Source organism: Poecile atricapillus, chromosome 7, assembly GCF_030490865.1.
Source record: "Poecile atricapillus isolate bPoeAtr1 chromosome 7, bPoeAtr1.hap1, whole genome shotgun sequence".
In the NCBI taxonomy this organism is placed as follows: Eukaryota; Metazoa; Chordata; class Aves; order Passeriformes; family Paridae; genus Poecile; species Poecile atricapillus.
This window is the reverse complement of record NC_081255.1, coordinates 8,915,712-8,938,493: the sequence shown is the minus strand read 5'-3', so window position 1 is coordinate 8,938,493 and position 22,782 is coordinate 8,915,712. Positions and strand designations below refer to the sequence as shown.

The following is a 22,782-nucleotide window of genomic DNA, read 5'->3' as shown; positions in this document are numbered from 1 at the left end:
GCTTTTTCTTCCTGACAGCCACATGAATCACCCCACAGCCTGAAGCTGGAGCCAAGGGCTGTGAGTAGAAATCAGTTGTTGCTTATTAAGAAGTTTTTATCTTTACCTCCAGTTGTTCACGTCTTCTGACCTTCTGCCTTTGCCCTGCCACAAACACACAGAGGACATACAAAACCCCTTGAATAAACTGGTGACTAATGTTCACAGTTCCCCTTAGTTTGCACTTTGGGGCCAGGGTCTTTTTGGATGTCTGTCCCGTTTGGGCCAAAGACTGGATCTTTCCTGCCTTTGACAGATAGAGGTGGTGTACCTTTACTTTAGTTTCTGTTCCTGTGTGCATTATATCACCCTGTAATGCATGATGTACTACGTATGTCACACTATCTATGACCCACTTCTCTTTCCTGCACTCTGCTCCTCCCATCATATTTCTTCTTTTTTAAAAAAGCCCCAGATCATCCATCTCCCAGCACATCCTGCCAGAGGAGCAGACTCCTCCTAGCACTGTGTCCTCGTGTTAACCCTGATGTGCCACCTTACAGCCCTCCCCGTGCACAGTCACAGGAGAAATCCCCTCTCCTTGCTCGCCTGAGCAGCTGCTGAGGCTCAGCTGAGTGGAGTTTGGGTGTGGATCTGAGGGAATCCCTTTTGCAGTGCAGGGAGCAGAGCTTTAGCTGTGCTGAACGGGGCTCTGGCACTGATGAGCCACTGTCCAGCAGACCTGTGTGTCTGGGATCATCCATGCTGTCCAAGCACTGGAAAGCTTCCCTAGAAATGGAGGGGGCAGAGCATATTGCTGAAGAACACACTCTACACGCTTCGTGCTGGATCTGGCAGCACAAAACTCAGCGCAGTTTAAACTCGTGGGGCTGAGTTAGTGAAGAAAGCCAAGGCGCTTGCACAGCTCAGACCACCTGTGTTAAACACTCTGCCCTGGCCATTAAACCCGAGTCTAGACGAGGCCACGGGCCTGGGCTGTGCTGCTGTTCAGAGGCACTGAGCAAACCACATCCTCACGTCCTGGCGCTGCAGGAAACTGGAATAACACGGGCGATATGAAAATAGCGTGTGAAAAGCCCAGACCTCCCACCGCTCTGGAGCCGTTCCTTTCAACCTTCGCTCCGCCGTCCAAAACACTCATGTGAAATCTCTCCCCGGAGTCGCTTTACGCTGCAGCACGGAGAGCAATTAGTTTTAATGGCATTAAATGGATCCCCTCATGCAGGAGCGCCAGACCACCTGCCTCGCTCGCACCCTCCGGCCCAGCCTGCGGGCAGACCTGAGCGGGGCATGGGGAGGGCAAGGATATTTAAAAATGGCTTTTAAAAAGGGCATTGTGGGGCAGCAGCGTGTCCGAAGAAGGGCAGCAAGGGTCTCCAAAACATCCTGTGAGGAGCGGCTGCGGGAGCTGGGGGTGTTGAGGCTGGAGAAGAGGAGGCTCAGGGAGCTCATGGCTATCTGCAAACACCTGACAGGAGGCTGCAGCCAGTTGGGCTCGGTCTCTTCTGCTGGGAGGACAAGAGGAAACGGCCCAGCTGAGACAGGGGAGATGCAGATATTAGGGAAAAATAAATAAATTCACTGTCAGGGTGGTCAGACATTGGGACAGGCTGCCCAGGGAGGTGCTGGACTCACCATCCCCGGCGGTGTTTAGGAGGGTCTGGACCTGGCGCTGGGTGATGCGCTTGAGCGGCTGCACCACTGCACTGGGTGGTTTTAAAGGTTTCCTCCAGCCATGAGGATTCCCCGGTCCCCAGGGAGACTCGCCCTCACCCAAGATGGCGGCCGGGCAGTCTCGCCCTCACCCAAGATGGCGGCCGGGCAGTCTCGCCCTCACCCAAGATGGCGGCCGGGCAGTCTCGCCCTCACCCAAGATGGCGGCCGGGCAGTCTCGCCCTCACCCAAGATGGCGGCCGGGCAGTCTCGCCCTCACCCAAGATGGCGGCGGGCGCTCCGCGGGCCGCGCCCCCGCGCGGGGAGGGCGCTGCGGCCGCCGGCCGGCAGGGGGCGCGCGAGGCGGGCGGCGCTGCCGGGCCGGACGGGCGGAAGGACGGGCGGACACACGGACAGACGGACACACGGACAGACGGAGCGGCCGGTGGGGCCCAGCGGGGACAGGTGAACGGGGACGGGCGGGCCCGGGGGGCGAGGGTGTTGTCGGCGGCCGGCACGGGGTGTGACGGGCGGGCCGGGCCCTGCCAGCCCCGCTGGGGACGCGGTGCCGCTGCCGCCCCCCGAGCCGGGCTCCTGGGCAAAGGTCCCGCCGTGGCCGCTCTGCTGTTCGCGGGCAGCCGCTGGGTTAAAGCCGTGCTCTGCCCGGTACCCAGGGTCCCACCGGCCTTGGGGCAGTGCCATAGAACCGGGCTTCCTTCCTGCTGATCGCCCGGCTGCCTGCGGGGCTGGGCAGGGTGAGCATCTGAAGGTGTCAGGCTGGGAGATCTCTGCCTTTGGGAGTGAAACCCCGGCAGCGCTGGGAGCGCTTCCAGGAGGCTCTGCTGGGATGGGAGGTGGCGGGCAGGGCGCCCGGAAAGCCGGGAATTGCCTCTCTCTGAGCTGGGGAGCGGCAGGTGAATACCCTGTATGTCACTCCACAAGGTAAATAAATGGAAATTCCACCTCTTTCTGGTAGCAAATCCACATTGTCCTTAACTACCAATCCCTCTGGCTTTCCCTGCCGGGTTCCCCTCTATCCCAGGCTGTTCTGTGTGTTACATCTGACGTTCATATTTACAGTTTGTTGAAAACAAGATACAAAAGGGTTAATGCTCTTAACTCATAGTTGCGTGAGTAATGGTTTATTTTGGCTCTGGAGTGCCACACCTGGGCACAGACCTTTGCAGACGCTTTTTCCAGCTGGAGTTTCAGTAGGCATTTAAAAAAAAGGCTGGAAAAAGGCTCGGTGTCTGCTCTGTGTTTGATCCTGAGAGGAGCTTCCCTGGAGAGGGGAGGTGTGTTTGGAGCTGATCTCGGGTACATCACAGGCATGAGGATGACTCTGGTGTTACAATATTCGGCATAGGGAGGACATGGAGCTGTTGGAGTGAGTCTAGAGGAGGCTCTGAAGTTGATAAAGGGACTGGGGTACCTCCCCTGTGGCTGGTAGAGTTGGGGTTGTTCTGCCTGTCCTGCTGCATGGAGACCTCATCGCAGCTTTCCAGTATCTGAAGGGGTCACGGGGAAGATGGAGAGGGACTCTTCATCAGGAAATGGGACAGGATAAGGGAGAATGGCTGCAAATTGAACCTGGGGAAAATTAGGTGAGGTGTGTGGAAGCAATTCTTCTCTGTGGGGGTGGTGAGGACCTGGCACAGGTTCTCCAGGGAAGCTGTGGCTGCCCCTGGATCCCTGGAAGTGTCCAGAGCCAGGTTGGATGGGGCTTGGAGCAGCCTGGGATAGAGGAAGGTGTTCCTGCACATGACAGGAGAGTGGAATGAGATGAGCTTTTAAAGTCCCTTCCAATCCAGACCATTCTGTGATTCTGTTCCTGAACTGTGTGTGTCTCTAAAGCCAAATATGTCCGTGTGTGTTTGGAGGAACTTGAGGCATCAGGTCAGCCCAGATACTTTCAGGTGTCCTGAATGAAATCTGAGTGAGAAATCATTGATGTAGAAGAACTAAACGAGGCAGAGCTGGGAAGAGCAGAATGCAGAGAAGTGTGCTGGCTGTGCCCAGGAACTGCAGCCAGGGCAGAGCTCCCAAGTTCTGGCTGGAGAGGAAAATATTCTGTGTGGGAGCAGCATGAGTGCTTTTCTGCCAGGGAGTTCACAAAAAAAAAACCCCAGTTTTTAGAGATGTGTGCTGGGAAGCTGCAATTTAAACTTCCACAACTTTCCCTTTATGTCTTAAAGGTCCTATTTAAGGAATCAATGCTGAAAAGGTGCAGATCCACGCCTGCCACCAGAGGGGAGAGAATGAGGAAGCTGCAAGGAAGCTGAATAGTTAATTCAGTTTAGATTTTAGGTGGATCAGGACACAGAAGCTCAGTTAAAAGCCCCTCTTCCCCCCCATTTCAGGCTGCAGGGGTTGTTGTACCCTCTGGAGGGTTAAAGGAGCCAGGAAACTGTAACAGACCAGCTCTGTTTCCAAAGGCCCTGAGCACTTCAGGGCTTGTGGGAGACCTAACTGGAGACCCAGGTGAGGGGCCAGAGCAGCAGCTTTGGTGGAACAGCTCTGCAGGGCAGCTGGGAGGCTCCTGTGTCCTTGCCTTCCTGGAGCCTCAGGTCTTGGCTGGAAACAACCACAATAAAGCAATTCTCCAGTTAAAAAAAAAAAAAAATAAAAAGCTTGGGGGTGGGCAATTTCCCCCCAGTTTTACTGAAAGCTGAGGGTTTGATCTCTCCCTCTGATTCCTGATGAAGCTTTGCTGACTTCTGTGTGCAGACAGGTTCAGGTCTCACCCGTGGCCTGTGATCACAAGCCTGATGACAGAGCATGTGCTGGGTCAGTGTTTTCCAAAAGAGCCTCTGCAATCAGTGTGTTTGTTTTACTTGTTTTGTGTGTGAGGAAACAGCACAAAAATCTGTGTCAGCCTCTTCCTGACAGGCTGTGGGAGGAAGGAAGGGTTGGCAGGCAGAAGGAATATTTGTCACGTGGAGAGAAGGTAATCAAGGGAGAAAACATGCTGCTGGAGGAAGGTACCTGGTTATAGGTAATCTCCTGAAATCCATCCTGTAATCCTTCCTCCTTCACTGAATTCTTCTCTGGCTTGGAGAATTGAGAAGCAATGTTTTTAAGAAGGCCAGAGGCTCCTTGTGGAGTGGCAGTCACACTTCCTAAGTGTTGACTGTGTTTAATGTCAGCTAAACAACCCTTGGAGTGGGTGTCTGTGTGGCTGGGGAGGTTGGTGGATCCTGCTCTTGGTGGCTCCCAGTTGGCAGCCGGGTCAGGGATCGGCTGTGGGTGCTGCACTGTGTCAGAACCGGTGGTGATGCTGACACAGGCGCCAGTGCAGTCCAATCCCCACCAATGAGAGCTGCTCACTGTTGATCCAGACCCTTCAGTGGACACTGGGTTTCCTTTACAAAGTAAACTTTGGGGATTTTATTCTTGTCCCTGAGCTCAAGGAGAGGATACTGGCAGGAGGAGGCTCTTCATGGCTGTTCCGTGCTTTGCAGAAAATGCTCTGAACGTGAACTGGACAGCACCCGCTGGAACTAAATCAGTCCAAAGGAAATCCTCCTTCACCCAGAGCCTGTTGGTGGTGAGGAGGGGATCTCTGCGAGGGATGGGCTCGGAGAACAGTGCTTTGAAGAGCTACACTCTGGAGGAGCCGCCATTCACGCTGCCCACCGGCCACACCATCTACCCGGCCGTGCTGCAGGATGGCAAACTGGCCTCCGTCTTCGTGTACAAGCGGGACAACGAGGAGAGGGTCAGCAAAGCTGCCAAGGTACTGCCCTCTGCCTGGGACACACTCCACAGCTGCCCCTCCTTCCCAGCAGGATGGGAATCACTTAACAGGGGTCTAACCCTTGGGAGTGAGGGCAGGAGAAAAGCTGGAAGGCAGCTTGGCCATGGGGCAGAAGGGGGTTGGCAGCTGCACAGTTCACTGCGTGGTGAGGGCAGCAGTGTTCAGTCCTGCCTTTGCAGGGTGCTGCCTCCTCCTGCAGGTGCAACTCAGGGTCTCTTGTGGGTGAATCCCACCCAAAATACCATATTTATTATGAGCAAGACTTTTATTCTGTGTAAGATTTTCTCCATCCAGAGCCAGCAGGAAGCTTACAAGACAGAGGAAGAGACAAGAACATGTAGTGACAGGACAAGGGGAAATGGCTTCAAAGTGAGAGAGAGTAGGTTTAGATTGGATATTGGGAAGAAATTGTTCTCTGTGAGGGTGGAGAGGCTCTGGCACAGGGTGCCAGAGAAGTTGTGGTTGTCCCTGGATCCCTGGAAGTGTCAAGGACAGGGCTTGGAGCAACCTGGGATAGTGGAAGGTTTCCTTGCCCATGGGAGGGGGATGGAACAAGATGGTCTTTAAGGCCCTTCCAACCCAGACCATTCTATGATTCTGTTTCAGTGTATTATAAAAAGTTCTGCAGTCTGAGTGGGAAAGTTTGCTGGGTGCTTGGTGAGGAGCAGGGATGGGCTGTCTGAATTGCATGAGAAAACATGGCTAAGGGGGCAGGACTAAGCTGTGCATCTGGAGGAGATGCCTCACAGGAGGTCTGACACACCTTTGTTTCTGGAAGCACCTGAAAACCTTGCGCCACCCTTGCCTTCTGCGCTTCCTCTCCTGCACGGTGGAAGCAAACGGGATCCACCTGGTCACAGAGCGGGTGAAGCCCTTGGAGATGGTCCTGGAGACACTCTCTGCTGCAGAAATCTGTGCAGGGATCTACGATGTGTTGCTGGCACTCATCTTCCTCCATGACAGGGTAGGTACCTCTGGCAGCATCATCAGGCTCTGGTGGGAGATGGAGGAAATGTGACAGGGGAGTGTTGTACCTGGGCTTGTCTGAATGACTTATTGCTGATTCCTCCCAAAAAGACACGTGCCAAACAGTTCTTGTAGGCTGAAACTGCTAAAATTGGCTGCTTTGGAGGAGGAAAGGGTAATTGAAAATGTTGTGGAAATGAGGAAAGAGGCAGTTCTCAGTTAATGCATCTGCTTGTAGTACCTCTTGCTTTAGAGAAATGGGATTGCTTGGCCTTGGTGTTTGTTTACAGCTGTTGCCCCATGCCAGAGATTGTGTCTCTGCTGCCCTGGCTGGGCACTGTGTGTTTGCCCAGGTAAATCCCAGCTCAGACTGCAGCTCTGGGGTTTTGTGTTCACAGCTGGATTCACTCCCTGGATTTACAGTTGCACTGCAGGGGCTGTGACAATTAGGGCTTTGTCTGCACTAAAACCCTGGCCCTCCTGCCTGGCACCTGCTGCTCACCTACAAAATCCCAGAGGAACTGTGTGCTTTTTTGGCAGCTTTCCCTCAGCCCCCTGCAGCACCTAATTAGTGTGCTGATTAAGATTTTTACATCTTCATCTATGCCCCAAGTCAGTCACCCTTTTTTTTTTTTTGGTGTTTTTGTTTTAGGGAAACCTAACGCATAACAACGTCTGTTTATCATCAGTGTTTGTGAGTGAGGATGGGCACTGGAAGCTGGGAGGAATGGAAACAGTCTGTAACTTCAGTGAAGCCACCCCAGAGGTAAGAGCCAAGCCAAGTGCACCCTGGATGCCCAGGGGAGGATTCCTGGCCTGTGGAATTTGGCCATCTATGGATGTGACAGCCCAAGTCCTTCCACTTAGCTGGATTTGCTATTAAATGTGTTGGCTCCCTCCCAGCTCTGTCCTCAATCTTCGCTCTAAGTACACCATAACTCTAAACTATAATGTCCACATAAATTAATTCTCCATTAGCCAAAATGCAGCTCCTTTTCTAAGGGACACTGCTGGCTGGAGAGTGAGAAATCTTTGCCCTTCTGGATACAAAAATAAAGAGCAGGAAGATTCAGGCTGAAACAAGTCATTAAGGAAAGTAATCTAAATGCCTCCTTAGCTTGTGCTGGTGGCATTTTCACTGCTTGGTAGCAGAAAGAGCAATTCCTGTTTTGATTTCTGCTGCCTGCTGGGCAGAGTCATTGCAGCAGCAGGCACAGCCTGCCCTGGGTGCCAGCAGAAGGGGCAGGGGCACAGCTGCTGCCACCCCCCAGCCCATGGGCACAGCCTGCTCTGCAGCTTGGCACTGAGGGGACATGGAGGCAGCTCATGGCCCCTTGTTGTCCTTGCAGTTCCTGTGTCACGTGAAGTCGGTGCGAGAGCAGTCGTGCATCCCCTGCGAGGAGATGGTGAGTGACAGCTCAGGGAGCTTCCTGCTGGCAGCAAAGGAAAACGTGATGGTCAGGAAAGAGTTTCACATTCATGCCATGTTTCCTCATGCCTAAAAGGCATGGAAGTGGCTCTTGGAGAATATCTGAGGTTTCCTTTTGTCCCTCCTCTGTCCCATCCCTGGTTTGGGCACAGGTAATACTACTTTTCAAATGCTTTGTGACTCTTCTACATCACAGAGTAGTTGTTGAGATTGCCCAGATCACTGTGGTCCCGTGGTTGTGTAACTCACCACAGCTTTTTCCCTACCTGTTAGTCACTTCCTAGCCCTTGAGAATCCTTGGAGCTGCTTGTGCTGAAGGAGCACGCTTCTGCTCTCTAATTACTGCCTGTTTCCATAGAAATGCTGAAAGCTGTTGACTGCCTGCATTCATCAAGGAGTTCTTCCATCATGATGGAGTCGCTCCTTTGGGTTATAAATTCCCCAGTGGAGGTTTTTTTAGCATAATATTCTACTTGTAGGGTACACAGTGGAGCTTTGGTGCTATAAAAAGAACTGGAGAGTGTTTATGGTGGGGGGTGGGAATAAAAACTTATGGAAAACATAACATATTCCATAAGCTCCTGCTTTGCTGGTGTATTTTTGTTGTTTTTTTGTTTGTTTGTTTTGTTTTCAGTCTGCAGACTTCAAAATCCTGCCCAGCAGCTACGGGCATGCGAGGGATGCCTACGCATTTGGAACAACAGTTGAGAACCTCCTGACAGTTCTCAATGGTCAGGGTGAGAATGACACTGGTTTGTTTGGCTGCTGACAGGCCCTGGGGTTCATTCCTTGCATGGTTGAACATTTCACCTTTTGCTGCAGCTGGCAGGAGCGTTGTGGGCTCAGTGGCCAGTGTTGTTCCCTGATTGCGGATTTTGGCTTCTCCTGTGTTCCCCTTTTCCTGTGGGGATGTGGTCAGATGTGGCTGGAGGTCACCATCCCACGTGACATGAGCATTCCCAGTCCTGCTCTCGTCCTACCAAGGGTTATGGATGTGGCATGTGGGTCTGAGCAGGGGCTGCCACTTCCAGCAGAGAGGCAGCAGGAAGTTTCTTGGGAGAACTTGGAGGCCCAGTAGCCAGGCAGGTTAGGAGGGGAGACTGAAACACTATTTTCCCCTTCCTTTTGCACTTTTGCTGTGAATTAGAACTATAAATAAGTCTTTCTGGGGGAAGCATGGAGGACTCCTGAATTTTTTCAGTGTGGAGAGAGAAATCTAACTGTAGGTGCTCTGAATTTCAGTTTCAGCAGATATTCTCTCCAGCTTTCAGCAAACCTTGCGTTGTACACTGCTGAATCCAGACCCAAAGTGTCGCCCACCACTGTCCAGCTTATTGTCTCACGAGTTCTTCAGGTAAGGACAGGAATATCAGACCTCTCCTGGTCTTGATACTGCTGATTTCTGTCTTGCAAATCATCAGTTCTGTGAAGGTGGGATGGGAGTGCAGATTTCATCCCTGCCTCTTGCAGGGATCTTTGACAAAGAGGCTCCTTAAATCAAGAGGGTGTTACCAGCCCTCCCAAAGAGGTGCTGAGCAGCCTTCAGGTGTCACCTCCTTGCTGGCACTCTTGATCCACCAGCATTTGACTTCCCTCTGCTAAAGGAATGGTGGGAATGCAGTCTCTCCCCTGTGGGTGGTTTAAGCATCAATAAGGATTACACCTGACATCTTTTGGTTTTGTGCTTAGGAATGATTTTCTGGAAGTTGTGAATTTTCTGAAGACCTTAACACTGAAGTCTGAGGAGGAGAAAACTGAATTTTTCAAGTAAGTGAAGGAACTGTAATGTGGAAGCTTCTTACTTCAGAATGATAAAGCACACAACTGCAAATGGATTGTGGGGGGACCTGGGAAGCCCCTGAGGTGGCAGATTTGGTGGCTTTGGAACATTGTTCACTCTGTATCACTTTGGGTTCTCCAAAAGCATGCAGCCAAAATAAGAGTCCTGTCAAAGAGGAAACTCTTCACCTCTTGTTTCCTAATTCCTTGTGACTGGTTGGTGTTTGGGAGGAGCAGTCCCTGCTGGGCTCTGCATCATTCTGATGCTCCCCAGCCTCTAGACTGAGTTTGCTGATGAGAGAGTTTGCAATAAGACTTGGGTGAATTAATCCTGTGGTGCCAAGAGTAAAGCTGTTGCCTGTAATGGATGTCTCAGCTGCAGTAGTGGAATGTCTTGCAGTGAACCCACTGGTATGGTCCCCAAGAATTTTTTTTTCTGTCAGGGAATCTTCTGTGTAATCATGACATTATCTAGGCCTGAAAAAGGGAGAGCTGAATTTTTCTTTTTCCATATAAAAGAGCCTTGGTGTTCTCACAGAGCTGTTTTCCTGCCTATTTTATACATCAGTTATTTTTCATTAAGTTATTTAAGTGGAGGAAGTATGAGGAGAATGGGGATCCTTAGCAGGAGCATTGAGAGTGCTTCTCACTATTTCTGTGTCAGCAGTGTTTATTGAGGGAGGGGATGAACACTTTGCTTAAAGATAGGGGAGTGTTGCCCTTTTATCAGGAAGAGGGGCCTTCACAGCATTTGCACCCTTCTCTTGGTCTCCTCCAAACATAAAGAAAAAGCAGTAATTGATAATTAATATTTTAAAAACGAAAATCTGACAGACAAGAGCAGTTGCACAGAATTAAACTCCAGTAAACCAAATCATTACTGTGTTGGCCTTATTAGATGGAAATGATTTTAAAATGGGATTCCCTTTGTGCAAGGGAAACTTCCCTTGTGTGGTAGGCAGAACAGCCTTTTCCAAAGCTGCAGGAAAATCCTTGTGATGGACCAGGGTGGGGAGTGAGAGGAAAACTCTCTTCTGCAGTCCAAACTGCAGCTCTTCACAGGAGATGCCAGCTCTGAGGCAGTTTGATGTCCCAGCAGCTTCCTGTGCCAGCTGGATGTGCTTGTGCCAGCCCAAGATCTGGGTGTGGGGTTTTACAGGATGTGGTTCTGGCTCCTGGTTTGTGCTGTCTTTGCCTCAGGCAGGAGCAGAGGCTTCTCTCTGCAGCTCAGAGTGCAGCCAGAGGGAGAGGCTGCAGTGGGACACTGACTCTGGATCAGTCAGACGCAAAAAGGGGAAAATGATACTAAGGGAAACAGGCATAAATGCATGGAAGGCTGCGTTGATACTAATTGCTGTCTCCTGGAATGCAGATTCCTGCTGGACAGGGTGGCTGGCTTGTCAGAGGAGCTGATAGCATCACGGCTGGTGCCTCTCCTACTCAATCAGCTCGTGTTTGCAGAACCTGTAGCTGTCAAGAGTTTTCTTCCTCATCTGCTGGGCCCAAAGAAAGGTGACCTTTGTGATACTTCCTCATCACAATTATTCCTGACAAGTTTGGAATGAATTCAGAGCAGTTGTTTCATTGAATCAAGGGAATAGTGGTGTTTCCCTAAGCAGAACAAATAGAGTAACAGAACTGGAAAGGACAGTTATCTGTGCTCCCTCCTTTGCTCTGCTCTGCTGATGCTGGGAGGAGAATTAGCAATGATCCTGGTGTCAGCACTCAGTAGCTTCTGGGTGAGCTGTCTCGTGGGTCAAGCAGCCTTTTCCCATCCTCACCTCTGTTCCCTAGAGCAAAGTGGGGAGAGCCAGACCAGCTGCCTGCTGTCACCAGCCCTGTTCCAGGCCCACGTCATCCCCGTGCTGCTGAAGCTGTTTGAGGTGCACGAGGAGCACGTGCGGATGGTGCTGCTGTCTCACATCCACGCCTACGCGGAGCTGTTCTCTCGGGAGGAGCTGAAGAACATCATATTGCCACAGGTTAAGGACAGCAGAACAATGGGTGGTATATCCTGGAATATGGGATTTCACTGAATGGTTTGGGTTGGAAGGGACTTCAAGGACCATCTAATCTTATCTAACCCCTGCCACGGGCAGGATCACCTTCCACTAGACCACGTTACTCTGATCAGCCACCCCATTTAATTGGTGGCACAAAGTGGAAGGCTGATTTTATACTATGAAACAACATCCAGTCTCTACTGAGAGCTGAAGGGGATTAGAAAGGAGATGTGCTACAAAAGTAACCCTTGGAGAGGAAAGCAGAGCAAGAGCAGAGTGTTCTGCTGTGCTGACATCAGTGTGTTGTTGGTGCAGGTGTTGCTGGGCCTGCGGGACACCAGTGACTCCATCGTGGCCATCACCCTGCACAGCTTGGCCGTCCTTGTCTCCCTGCTTGGGCCTGAAGTGGTTGTAGGTGGAGAAAGAACGAAGATTTTCAAAAGCTCTGCACCAAGTTTCATGAAAACTGCTGACCTCTCCCCAGAAGGTAAAAGATACAGTCAGGGTGTTCTTGGGATGATTGCCCGTTCTGTCCGAGCAGCGTAGGCTGAATTTCTTGCATTATTAATCTCTTTCTGGTGACAGATTAATTGAAAAAAAAGCTGATTTGCAGCCAAACTTGGATTTTAAGTTAGGTGCTATTTGCAGATACAGAATTGATATCAGAAGAAGAGTTATATAAAAGTATTTTAAATATACCAAATATATTGGGAAAAAGTGAAACCTCCTCTTCATTTAAGAATCCCTGTAAGTAAAGGAGATAGAGAGTGTGTGTGTCTTCTGTGGAAAAACTATATTGCCTTTCTAAAGGACTTATATAGGCAGTTATTTAATATTCCCTCTGTCTTTCTTGTTTTTAAAAACAGTAAATCTCATGTTCTTCCCCCAATTTCTATTCATAGATTGGAAAAGGAATACGAACTTCCCTATTTTATCAGCTCTCTGGAGGCTTTTCAGCTAATGCAAGTGAAGACAGTAGTCCCTGCACCTGCTAGATAATTTGGAATAGAGTGTGCTAAGGGAAAGCTTCTCTGGATATTGAAACTAAGAATGTTTATAACAAGGGAAAAGTCAGCATCTATGCAACTTTAGACACAGAGATCCCAAATGAAATACATGACAGAGATCAGTTTAAGTGCTTGCTTCCTGTTTATGTGTGTACTGGCAGCTACCACCCTTCATTAAAATCTGTGGATGGCTCACTGCATTAGTTTCTTTACATTATTTATTTTAGTAGACTGTAGTAAATAAACCACTTTGTACTGCAGGCTGGAACCAGGTTTATTTTTCAGAATATACTTAAAATTGGATCTGATTTTCAAAATATACTTGAAATTAAATCTGATTTAACTATTGATAAACAACAAAAACCCCACCTTTGTCCTCAACAATGAGTGACAATCTGCAAAAAGCAACACAAGAGGCTGAGCACGTGAGGCTTAACAAGCTGTTTGCTCAAGCCCCTCCAAGGATGTGCCCTTCATGAAGAGCACTGGGGGAGAGGGTGGGTTCTGTGTGTTCCTTGCAGTCCTTTCCTGTGGGCCCTAGTGATCTCTAGCCCAGGCAGACCCAGCTGGCTGGGAACACACATGAGCCCTGGAAGGAAGCACAGCACTGGCCCAAACTGTGCCATTTTGAAGTGGCGGCAGCAGGGTCCCCACGCAGCTGAGGCTGGTGTTGGCAAACCATCACCAGCACTTGATCATAAGTGCAGCTCCCAAAAATGAACTGCAGCCTGGTGCTTGCCAAGCTGTCATCACCGGGCCAGGGAAATACACCCACCTTGGGCAGCTCCAAAGCACGGCCTTTACTGCCCACCACCCACCTCAGCTGGGATATGAGGGCAGCTGGCAGTCAGCCTTCAGAATAAAGACTCTCATTCCAGGAAGCTGCTGTGCCCATGCCCAGGCATGGAAAGGGGTTTGTGTAGTGTCATGAGTTTGCTTACGCTTGGAATTGTGAGCGAGTGCAGTGCTTTTGTGTAAGGCAGGTACCAGGGGATTTGTGATGCAGTTGGGATTTTGCATCCAGCCAGGTGGCAAACAGCGTTTTTGAAGCATCTATTCTGATCCTAGTCAGTTTATTCATTATGTATTTCTTGAAAGAACATCTCAGCAAAAGCTGACCGTGTATAGCTGCCGTAACTTTGTACTGGCAAGAGCTGCAGGCAGCAGGAACAGAGGACTATTGTGTATTGATCAGGAGGTGCAGCTGTTGGATTGCTGTGCCAGGCCTCTGTGTTGTTCAAAAAGAACATTCCAGTGCTGCAGGCAGTTCAGCTCTGACTGACAGCACACCTTGTGGACTTGTGTCCTTTCTTTCCCTTTCTCCTGGCAGGTTCCCCCAGGCACAGTGTGAGCAATCAGAGAAACCAAACCTCTCGGCCCCTGAAGAGCAGTCCCAGCTCGTTCCCCAGCTCTGCAAATGCACCTGGCAAAAAGCTTCCCGTGCAACAAGACAATCCCCTGGCTTCAAAGACAGGTAAAATGTACCCTAGTGCTTCCTTTCAGAAATCAAGTGTTCACCAAGGAAGTGTTGCTTGAAAAGATGTGCCTTTCCCCCCATGAGCTGATCTGAAAGATTCAGTGAACCACAGAAGGCAACAGTGAGGGAAGGGTAGTGTGATCCTTAACATCCTAGGGAATGGCTCTTTGGGAAGCTGACATCCACAGACTGGGTGCCTGGACTTGAGTTTGTTTTCTTATGGCAGATGCTGTGCTGTGCTTTCATCCCTCCCACAGCTCAGCAGATACTCTGGATTTACAGGCCAGCTCATTCTGACAGTCAAAGCTGATTCTGTTTCCTTCCATGGCCTTTTCTCAGTCACCTGTTGCTTATCAGCAGTCAGCTTGTATTGCCCCAGGGCTCTGAGGTGAATTCCCTCCTTTGCAAGCAGGAAAGGTGTCCCTGCTTTCTAATCCAAGAGGAGCTTGATTTCCAATCAATTACTGGCTTGTTCCCATGCCAGATGGTGCCTATAATGTCAAGAAGTTTTAGACATAACTCCACCTCTGCCTGCATTTGCTCTCTTTAAATGGGTGTGTAACACCTTTGTCTTCCACAGGTGAACAAGGCACTCAGCCCCCCCTGAATGGAATTCCTGGAAGTGTTAATACACTGGAGAACAGCAGGAGCTCTTTGACTACCTCGGAAAAGCCAGCAGAGGAGTGGCCAGACTGGAGTGAACCGGAGGAGACAGACACTGAGAAAACTGTGAACATTCAGATTCAGCCCCGGGAGCTGCGGGGCAGCACGGGACCTTATTTAGCTGATCATGATGTAGATGAGAAGCCTTGGGATGACTTTGAACCCAGGAGCCCCAGTCCTAAACTGTCCTCAGGGAACTGCCCCACTGTGACACAGGCTGATGCAGCTGAAAGGCCAAGGCCTCTGCCAGGTACCCATCAACTGAGCAAAGAATTCAAAAGCCTCAGACTGAGTCCACCCACAAAGTCTTGCCATGGGAACAGCTGGAGCAATGAAAAGTGGGACCATGAGGAACAACTGGGAGAAACTGTGTTGCCAAAAACCTTTCAGGAAAGGTTAAAGTCTTCATCAGAGTCTGGCCTTGGAGAAGAATTCACAATCAAAGTGAAGAAGAAACCTGTGCAAGACCCTGAGCTGGACTGGTTTGCTGACATGATCCCAGACATTAAACCTTCTTCTGCCCTCTTGATTTTACCTGAGGCAAGGACAGAAGCAGTTGTTCCCACTCGCTCGGGTGGGGTGTCCAGCAGGGAAGGTGCCTCCCAGACTGTGCTGTTTTCATCCAAATTTGCAGCAGCTGATGTGATTGAGGTAAGAGGCTCGAGGTTTAGGTGACTGCAGGCCTGAGAGGCTCCCAAGCACACAGCATCTTAGCAGGCACCAGGTACTGCAGTGGGCACTTGATACAGCAAAGAGAACTCTGTTAGGAAACGGGGAATGGACTCCATTTGTACTAAGGAGTTTTAGCTCCAGCTTTTACTCTGTGCTGCTGTATCCTGGATGCAGGAATCCTGTGATTTGTTAAGTGGAGTTTTGGTTTGTCAGGCAGGTAAAACAAGGCTGGATCCTGGCTGCTGAACAGACATGGTCCTGTGCACAGAGAAGGGACTTTCAGGCACAGAGAATGCCCAGGACTGAAGTGTTTTTCCTGACTCTTCTAGCAAAACATAATAGCATTGTAAATTAAGGTCCAGGAGACCTGAACCTCTGGATTACAAAGTAAAGCTCTTTTGGGTGTGTTGTTTTCATGAAAGCTGAAATGTTTCTCTATTTCAGAGACATAGGGGAGCCACAAAATTGGGGTTTCTTTAACTAGATAAATCCCTGTAGCCCAATCAGGGAGACTCCAAAGACCAGTGTTGTTTCCTAGGAGGGGAGGCAACATTCCCACTTGAATATGTAACTCCCTTAGGGAATAGGTGTTGAATTGAAGTTGTTTTGCTCATTCAGCCTCAAGAGAGCTACCCCAGGAATAGCAGGGAGCAAGGGGAGAGGAGCCTGGGCTGTAAATTGAAGTTGTTTATGCCATTTCAAAGTGGCACAGTGTGCTGTGACTGTCAGGACCCCAACCCCAGTTTGGAGGGCAGTCAGTGCTGTGTCAGTGGGAGATCAAACTTAGTGTTAGAATACAACAAAAAAACGAGCTCTTTCCTGGGGGAAAGAAATCATCTAATGTATGGCATCCTTTTTTAATGGAAGGTGGGTTTGATACAAACAGTAAAAAAAAAAAAAAAAAGTAAGACTCCTTGTTAAGTCTGCTTTTGTCTTTAAGGTGATTCCTCTTGTAGTTTAAAGTTCTTTAAGACCATAAGGTGCAAATACTGACATTTCAGTTTGGAGCTTTTGGCCTTGTGGATGAATGCTCTGCCCTCCCAAGCCACACAGGCTCCTCCCTGACTCCTGGGGCTGTGCTAAGCACACGAGTACATTCCACATACCTTAATCTCGATCATTTTATGTGATTCTAGGCTGAAGCTACAGGCTGGGGTGAAGAAGAGGAGTTGAACTGGGAAGATGATACAAACTGGTAACAGTTCTGAATGAGACCAAGGTGATTTATGGCGTGTTGGATCCTATGACAGGAGTTGCTGCTTCCCCAGTACAATGGATAAAGTACCTCAGCGCTGCTTTTGCCACAAGGCAGGCACTTGCTGCACAGCCACGAGATCCCGTGGGGCCTGAGCTCTTGCCAGGGATGCTCGTTCCCAGTCTGTGCCAAAAGCTGCAGGGGTGAGCCTGCACTTGAGCAATATTGCCCAGCTGTGGTGCTGCCACTGCTCCCAGAGAGAGGACAGTGTGATGGTGGTGGTGCTGCTGACGTGCTACTGGAGGCCAAGAGTGGTGTAGGAGATTGATCCAGAACTCACCCCTGCCCTGAAAAACTGCTGACAATAAATGAAAGTCACACTGAGTTTCTTGGTTAAATGTGCCTTTTTCCTTCGGTTTTCTTGTTTGGGTTTTTTTTTTTCTTTCCCAAAAAAATAAAGCCCTAACTTTTCAACTAAGAGATGATTTTAAGATGAATGTACAGTTTATTCAACTTATTTATTTCTGTTTGTATAGTTCTGTCAATGGATGGCACAAGAGGTGCTAGGAACCGTAAAGTGAACCACCACAAACTGCTTAAGCACCATGTTCTTTCTGCTCTTAACTGTAACCAATAAAGATTATTTTTAAAGGATCACCCTAGCGTGGAGTGGAACCAGCAGCAGAGGTATGTTCAGAGAACAGTAGAGAGCCTTTAATTGTTATTCCTGAGTGTATTTTAAAATAAAGATAAAAGCACCTCCTGGGCACCTGCATATGATAGGAAAACTACTACTTTTACAACAGATTTAAACCTCTCACTATTAAGAATACAACACCATGAAATGTTTATCTCCACACCGTAGAAGAACGAGCAATATACAAACCCACAGCTCTGATGTCCGTAGTGTCCACTCAACTCCATCAGGCTATGCAGGAGAGGCTGGCACTGCACCCCTCAGTCCGTTCTGGCACACAAACCAAGACCCAGCAGTACTGCAGAGCACTGCCCCGTGTCACAGCTTTTTCTTCTGCAGCACTCCTGGCACAAAGGCACCTCTTCCCTCCCACCAGGGAGCTGAGCTGGGTCATTGTCCCCAAGCCCTGTGGAGCACCTACCGCAAGCTGTCCCTGAGGGCGGCTATGGCTGCGTGCAGAGCCTCCAGCTTCACTGCAAGCCAGCTTGGCGGGGACCCTTTCTGGAGCAGCAGCTTCACAGCCTCCACTGCGCCCTCCATCGTGCCTACTGCTGCCTTGTACTGCTCCTCAGAGGGGGGGTGACAGGCTCTTTTGGCCACAGGCTGCAGATTTAAGTAAACATGAAACATCAATTTAATGCTGTACTTGAGGGATCAGGCTTCATCCAAATGCAAGAAACCCCGTGGGTGGAACAGAGCTGCAAGTCCCTCGTCCTGTGAGGGTTCTTGCTGCCTGGCAGGCACTGCAGACCATTAGGATATCATACTAAGGGCCAGAAGTGCAAGTGATCTTTCTTCTTAGAATTCCCCAGAACTGACAGAAATTAACAGTTTAAAGAAGCACACATACCTCTCCTGTTGACTCCAATTCTCCATCCACTTTCAAAACCTGTGCACTCCAGGTAATCCTTTCTTGCTTCAGGCGTTCTGTTCGTGCTTCTCTAGTCTCTTCCACCTGCCTTACCTAGGGAGAAAGCCCCAGGAGAAGTAACTAAACCCAGGCAGCATCACCAACCTTCATAGGCTCAATTTATAGGCCAGAACAAAAGGGGGAGAGAGAGGGATTTTAATTTGCAGTTCAAAGAATATTATTTCTCACACACTCTTCTGACCAAAGATTGAGGTTATCTACAAGTTTGGTTTAGCTATCAGTGCTTTTGTAAATTATCTACTTGGCAAAAGCTGTTCAACCAGAGAGTTCTGCCTCAGGTTATAGCTGCCCCCTCTTCCCCAGTGGCACTGTTGTGCAGCAACAGCCACCTGCTCCTAAGAGGATTTCTCCTAATATGCAAAAGCAACTGAGATGCTTCATATATGTTCACTTACACTTCAGAAATGTATCCAAGAGAAATGGAGAAGGAAATCAAACCAAATTATCCAATTTTTAATAGGTAACTTCTTTCAAAAATAACACTGCAATTTAGTAGGTATTTTTTGTTTAAGGAGGATAAATGCTTTAAGTTGAAAGTACTGGAGGAGCAGTGTGCCTAGGAATGGCAGTTTCTAACTCTGCTGATTAAAGCAAGCAGAAAAGTTCAACCAGTTTATTTTAAAGTTATTTAATGGACATGCAGATAATGCAAGTGTAGCACCATGCTGCTTGTTCCTGATAGCAGATATACAGCATCAACTAAGACAGCAGTAAAATGGTTAAACAATATACATACCCTAGCCAGAAAATTAACAACTTTGTTCTTAGCTTCTTCAGAATTAAGGCACCACGGAACAACATCTTCATGTCTTGTTTCCTGTCAAAAATGTTATTGGTTGTTCAGTACATTCATGCTAACAAGGGAACAACGTTGATGTTTCTATGATAGTCCCTGCCCTCCTTGCAACCAATCTAAGCAACCAGTACCTAAATCCTTCTTCACTTCCAGGTCCTGAAACCTCTTCCAACTGCACCAGCCATCAGTACTTTTAATGTGCAATAGCATCTGTAACTCTGATCCAGATTGTGCAGTGAGGAGCAGCAAGCATCAGAGACAGCAGAATTTGTGTACAACAGAAGCCAGCAGAAGCAAATGGCTCCACCCAGAGTTGTGCTCTACTCACCTCTGCAAAACGTGTGAATGCCTCCAGTGCGTGCTGGTGAATCAGCCAGGTCTGGTCAGCCAGCAGAGAGGCAAAGAGACAGGACAGCTGGGGCACAACCTGCCTCTGCAACAGCAACACACAGACATCAGTTCCCAAGAGTTACCTGTGTGTTTCTCACCATCATGATTTATTATTAAAGAATCACTCTAAGACTGAGGGACAGGTTTGGGAAATGTGAGAGTGCTACTGCTCTGTCTGGCTAAAGAACCACTGTGAGGGCGGTGACATTCTATTCTCAATGCTTATTGCTTCTCACCAGTGAGAAAGGACTGGCATTTGAACCTCCAAGCATCTTGCATGCACTCAGCACATCTTGATGAAAAATAAACCTGCTGCAGACCATTAATCCAAGACAACTGGCATTCCTGTATGTATTTAATGAACTCAATCCTTTAACTGTGTATTTAAATAAAAGTCTTTTCATTAAAAGACAAGGATATTTCACTAAGGCCACAATTCCATTTACCTGTGCTTCCTGTGGAATAAACACCTTTCCCATGGAAGACAGAAAATCCACCATTGCCAGACGGACATGATCTGGGGGATGCAGCTGGAGCAGGGATGACTGCAGTGCAAATACCTGCAGGAAATGAAACCCAGCAAGGCCCCATCAGACAGACTGCAGGTGAAAACTGTGCAGGCTCATCTTTAAATCCAAACACATGTAGTTTAGAAATCTGAAGAAGGTATGCTTCACCTCAAATAAAACTGGCCAGGATAAAGCTGCAGGGTGCATTTTAGAAAGAAATGAGCAGGCTCTCTATAGCACTTCCATATACCTCAATTATCTTACAAAGGAAAGGATTCTCAAAAGCAGTGTTAACCAAAATACCATGTGCTTGGTTTAAAGGCCTGGAAAGTAATCAAGGAAGATTATTTCCTTGAAGAAATAAAAGAAGGCCAGACCATGAAATAACTCATTTGAGATTTCAACAAATCACAAAGAATTTAGTTTTCATGTAGTGAATTATTCATAAGGTGGTGTTGGGAGTTTTAGGGTTTTTTTATTTTATTTTTACCTGGGTCATCAGTTGAGCATCTAATGCTTGGATGAAAAATTCCAAAAGGTGAAGTAATAAACACAGTGTCTTCTGGAGACATGGCTCATCTGAGACCTTGAAGAGAGCACAAGATATCAGCAACACTGGATTTTAGGTCATGGAATAGCTGCTTAGGAGAGAATGTCAAGTTGCAGTAGCATCCAAAATTGTTACCCTGACTTCACACCTGTAAAACACTGCATTGTAAGCAGCAAAGAAAATATTAAAATAATAATATCAGTATTTCTAGGTAATCATATTTTATGAGACCATTTTCTTTTATATTTTTGGAAGAGCATTTCTTAACCTTCCTCTCCTTCCATCACCCATTACAACAGGCACCTAAAGGTTATCTGAACTATTTCTTTTCACTTTCAGTTGCCAAATGTCCTCACAGAATGGCTGAAGTTGGAAAAGACCTCTGAGGGGGGCATCTTCACTCCCACTCTCAAACCTTTTTTAATCTGAAGCATGAAAACCCTGACAATCCTTTTTTTCTTTCCTTTATGCAGCTGTAGCCATGAACAGGTACATGGTCACAAGGACACTGCCTGACTCCCTTGGGAGGAGGGTGATTTTCCCTGTGTGTCACCATGTGCTGGGCTGTGCTCTAATCAAATCACCCTGAGCTTTGTTCACATTCTAATGCATAATTAAAATAAACCAAATTTGTGACTGGGATGAAGGAAAATCGTGTGTTTCAGGCTTCTCCTTGAGCAAGTCTGAATGTGACACTGAGTAACAGATGGAGTAACAAGGAACCATATATGGAACATTCAGGAAACTCAATCTTCCCAGAGCTCATGCCTGCCCTACAGATAAACCAGCTGAGAGCAGATGGGCAAGCACTGGTACACTGTGCTTTACTGAAACAGTCCAATCCAAGTAAAACAAATAAGTAACAACAAGCTAAGGAAACCACACCAGCCTCTCCAAGATGTGCTTTCACCACTGGAGCAGCAAATTCTCTTACCTGCTTAGCCTGGAGAAAAGACCAGAACTGACTGAGCACAGCCAAGACAGATGTCTTAAGTTCTGCCTCCAGAGTGGCATCAGCAGAACTGCAGGCAGCCAGCAGGACAGAAAGGGCGGTGTTCTAGGAGGAAAAAAATGTGTAAGACCCACCAAAACACACTACATGTAAACCAACCCAAAACCCCAGGCTCACATGAAACATCGGAAATGATACAAGGTGGCAAGAAGCCCAGTGTGCTGCATCAGCTGTACAGAACAGCTAATCCAGCAGGAGAGCAGCCAACAACAGAGCAGGGAAAACATCCATTACTCCTGCGAGTTTCACACACACTGCAGGTCATTTGCTGCACTGGCAGGAGAAGTGCAGCAGACACTTCATGTGGAAATCTTTGGTTTCTCACATTCCCTCATCAAAGAGACCAGTGAGCATCTTTCAGATTTAATGCTGCATAAAACCAGCCATGACTTTAAAATTGAAGAGGAATTGTATGGCAAGGTACAGCATGAATCAGAAATTCTCTGAATTTTTCTGAAGAAAAATACACCTGCTCAGCCAGAGAGAAAACAACTGCTAAGTAACTAGTGAATCACAGAACCTCCACTAGCACAGTAGAGGTCCTAAGGTGCTGCATGCTACAAGAAAACATTAAAATGAGAGTTCTTGCTTATGCATATAGTCATTCCAGCTAGTCATGGAAAAAAGCTGTGCAACAGACTGAGTAATATAACTGAAGTTACAGCAACAGAATCCTTGTAGTTTGAAAAACTGGAGTTTATTTTTCCAAAGAGAAGCAGATCTCCTTACCACAGGTGGGAGCCCTCCCAAGGCACGGCTGCTGTTCAGCCACTGCTGGCACTGTGTGAGCCCTGCTGAGCACAGCTGAGATGCTACTTGTGCCCTAAGGTCAGGATTCAGGGCTCTCAGGGACAAGTGCTGCCACACAGCCAAGTTCTCCACCTCTTCAGGAGGAAACTTCTGAGCAAATTCTACCTGGAAACAAAAGGTAATAGAAACTGAAGAGACCAGAAAACAATCTGATAGCCTGAAAGATGAGAAACCAAAATGCGCTGCTGGTTTGCTTCAAATTTATTATGTGAAAAAATTTGTGTAAAGTATTTTAATGAAATCCATCTTTTTATATGAGAAAAGTTTAGGAACTGCCACCTCCCTTGTCACATACAGGACATTACAATGATTAAGCAACTGCTTCTTCCAGCTGCTGGAAGCAATGGCCCTAGTGAGGAGAAGAGAGGGCTTTAACCCCTCCAGGGTACACAGGACAGGACAGGACACTCCTCTTGACACATGATGTCACCAGAACACTCACATCAGTCACAGATGCAATGACAGGACAGTTTCAGCAAATCTGGG

The 22,782-nt window shown here is 48.3% G+C and overlaps 2 protein-coding genes and 1 long non-coding RNA gene across 4 annotated transcripts in view; 1 reads left to right on the top strand and 2 right to left on the bottom strand.

Annotated features, from left to right (window-relative positions):
* Positions 1–1,180: 1,180 nt before the first annotated feature.
* LOC131581074 (uncharacterized) lies at positions 1,181–1,804 on the bottom strand. The gene is made up of 2 exons (XR_009278010.1): positions 1,636–1,804; positions 1,181–1,535 (listed from the first exon to the last, which is right to left on the bottom strand). It is a non-coding gene; the product is annotated as an uncharacterized LOC131581074 (long non-coding RNA).
* Positions 1,805–2,010: 206 nt separating this feature from the next.
* SCYL3 (SCY1 like pseudokinase 3) lies at positions 2,011–17,255 on the top strand. The gene is made up of 14 exons (XM_058842275.1): positions 2,011–2,118; positions 5,115–5,389; positions 6,189–6,374; positions 7,029–7,142; positions 7,726–7,782; positions 8,440–8,542; positions 9,048–9,159; positions 9,495–9,572; positions 10,957–11,096; positions 11,379–11,566; positions 11,903–12,074; positions 13,925–14,068; positions 14,652–15,385; positions 16,543–17,255. The coding sequence occupies exons 2-14, from the start codon at positions 5,225–5,227 to the stop codon at positions 16,603–16,605; spliced, it is 2,256 nt and encodes a 751-aa protein (XP_058698258.1). The 5' UTR covers positions 2,011–2,118; positions 5,115–5,224; the 3' UTR covers positions 16,606–17,255.
* FIRRM (FIGNL1 interacting regulator of recombination and mitosis) overlaps positions 6,294–22,782 on the bottom strand; it is a 27,746-nt gene continuing 11,257 nt past the window's right edge. The window contains exons 17-25 of one of the 2 annotated variants that reach the window (XM_058842273.1): positions 22,216–22,397; positions 21,409–21,531; positions 20,415–20,510; positions 19,862–19,975; positions 19,354–19,458; positions 18,966–19,046; positions 18,149–18,262; positions 17,720–17,901; positions 6,294–6,403 (exon numbers count right to left, since the gene is read on the bottom strand). In XM_058842273.1, the coding sequence (XP_058698256.1) occupies positions 6,397–6,403; positions 17,720–17,901; positions 18,149–18,262; positions 18,966–19,046; positions 19,354–19,458; positions 19,862–19,975; positions 20,415–20,510; positions 21,409–21,531; positions 22,216–22,397 (1,004 nt within the window). In that variant the 3' untranslated portion in view covers positions 6,294–6,396. Of the gene's footprint in view, positions 6,404–17,364; positions 17,902–18,148; positions 18,263–18,965; positions 19,047–19,353; positions 19,459–19,861; positions 19,976–20,414; positions 20,511–21,408; positions 21,532–22,215; positions 22,398–22,782 lie in introns of those variants that run through there. The other variant, XM_058842274.1, reaches the window with a different exon arrangement.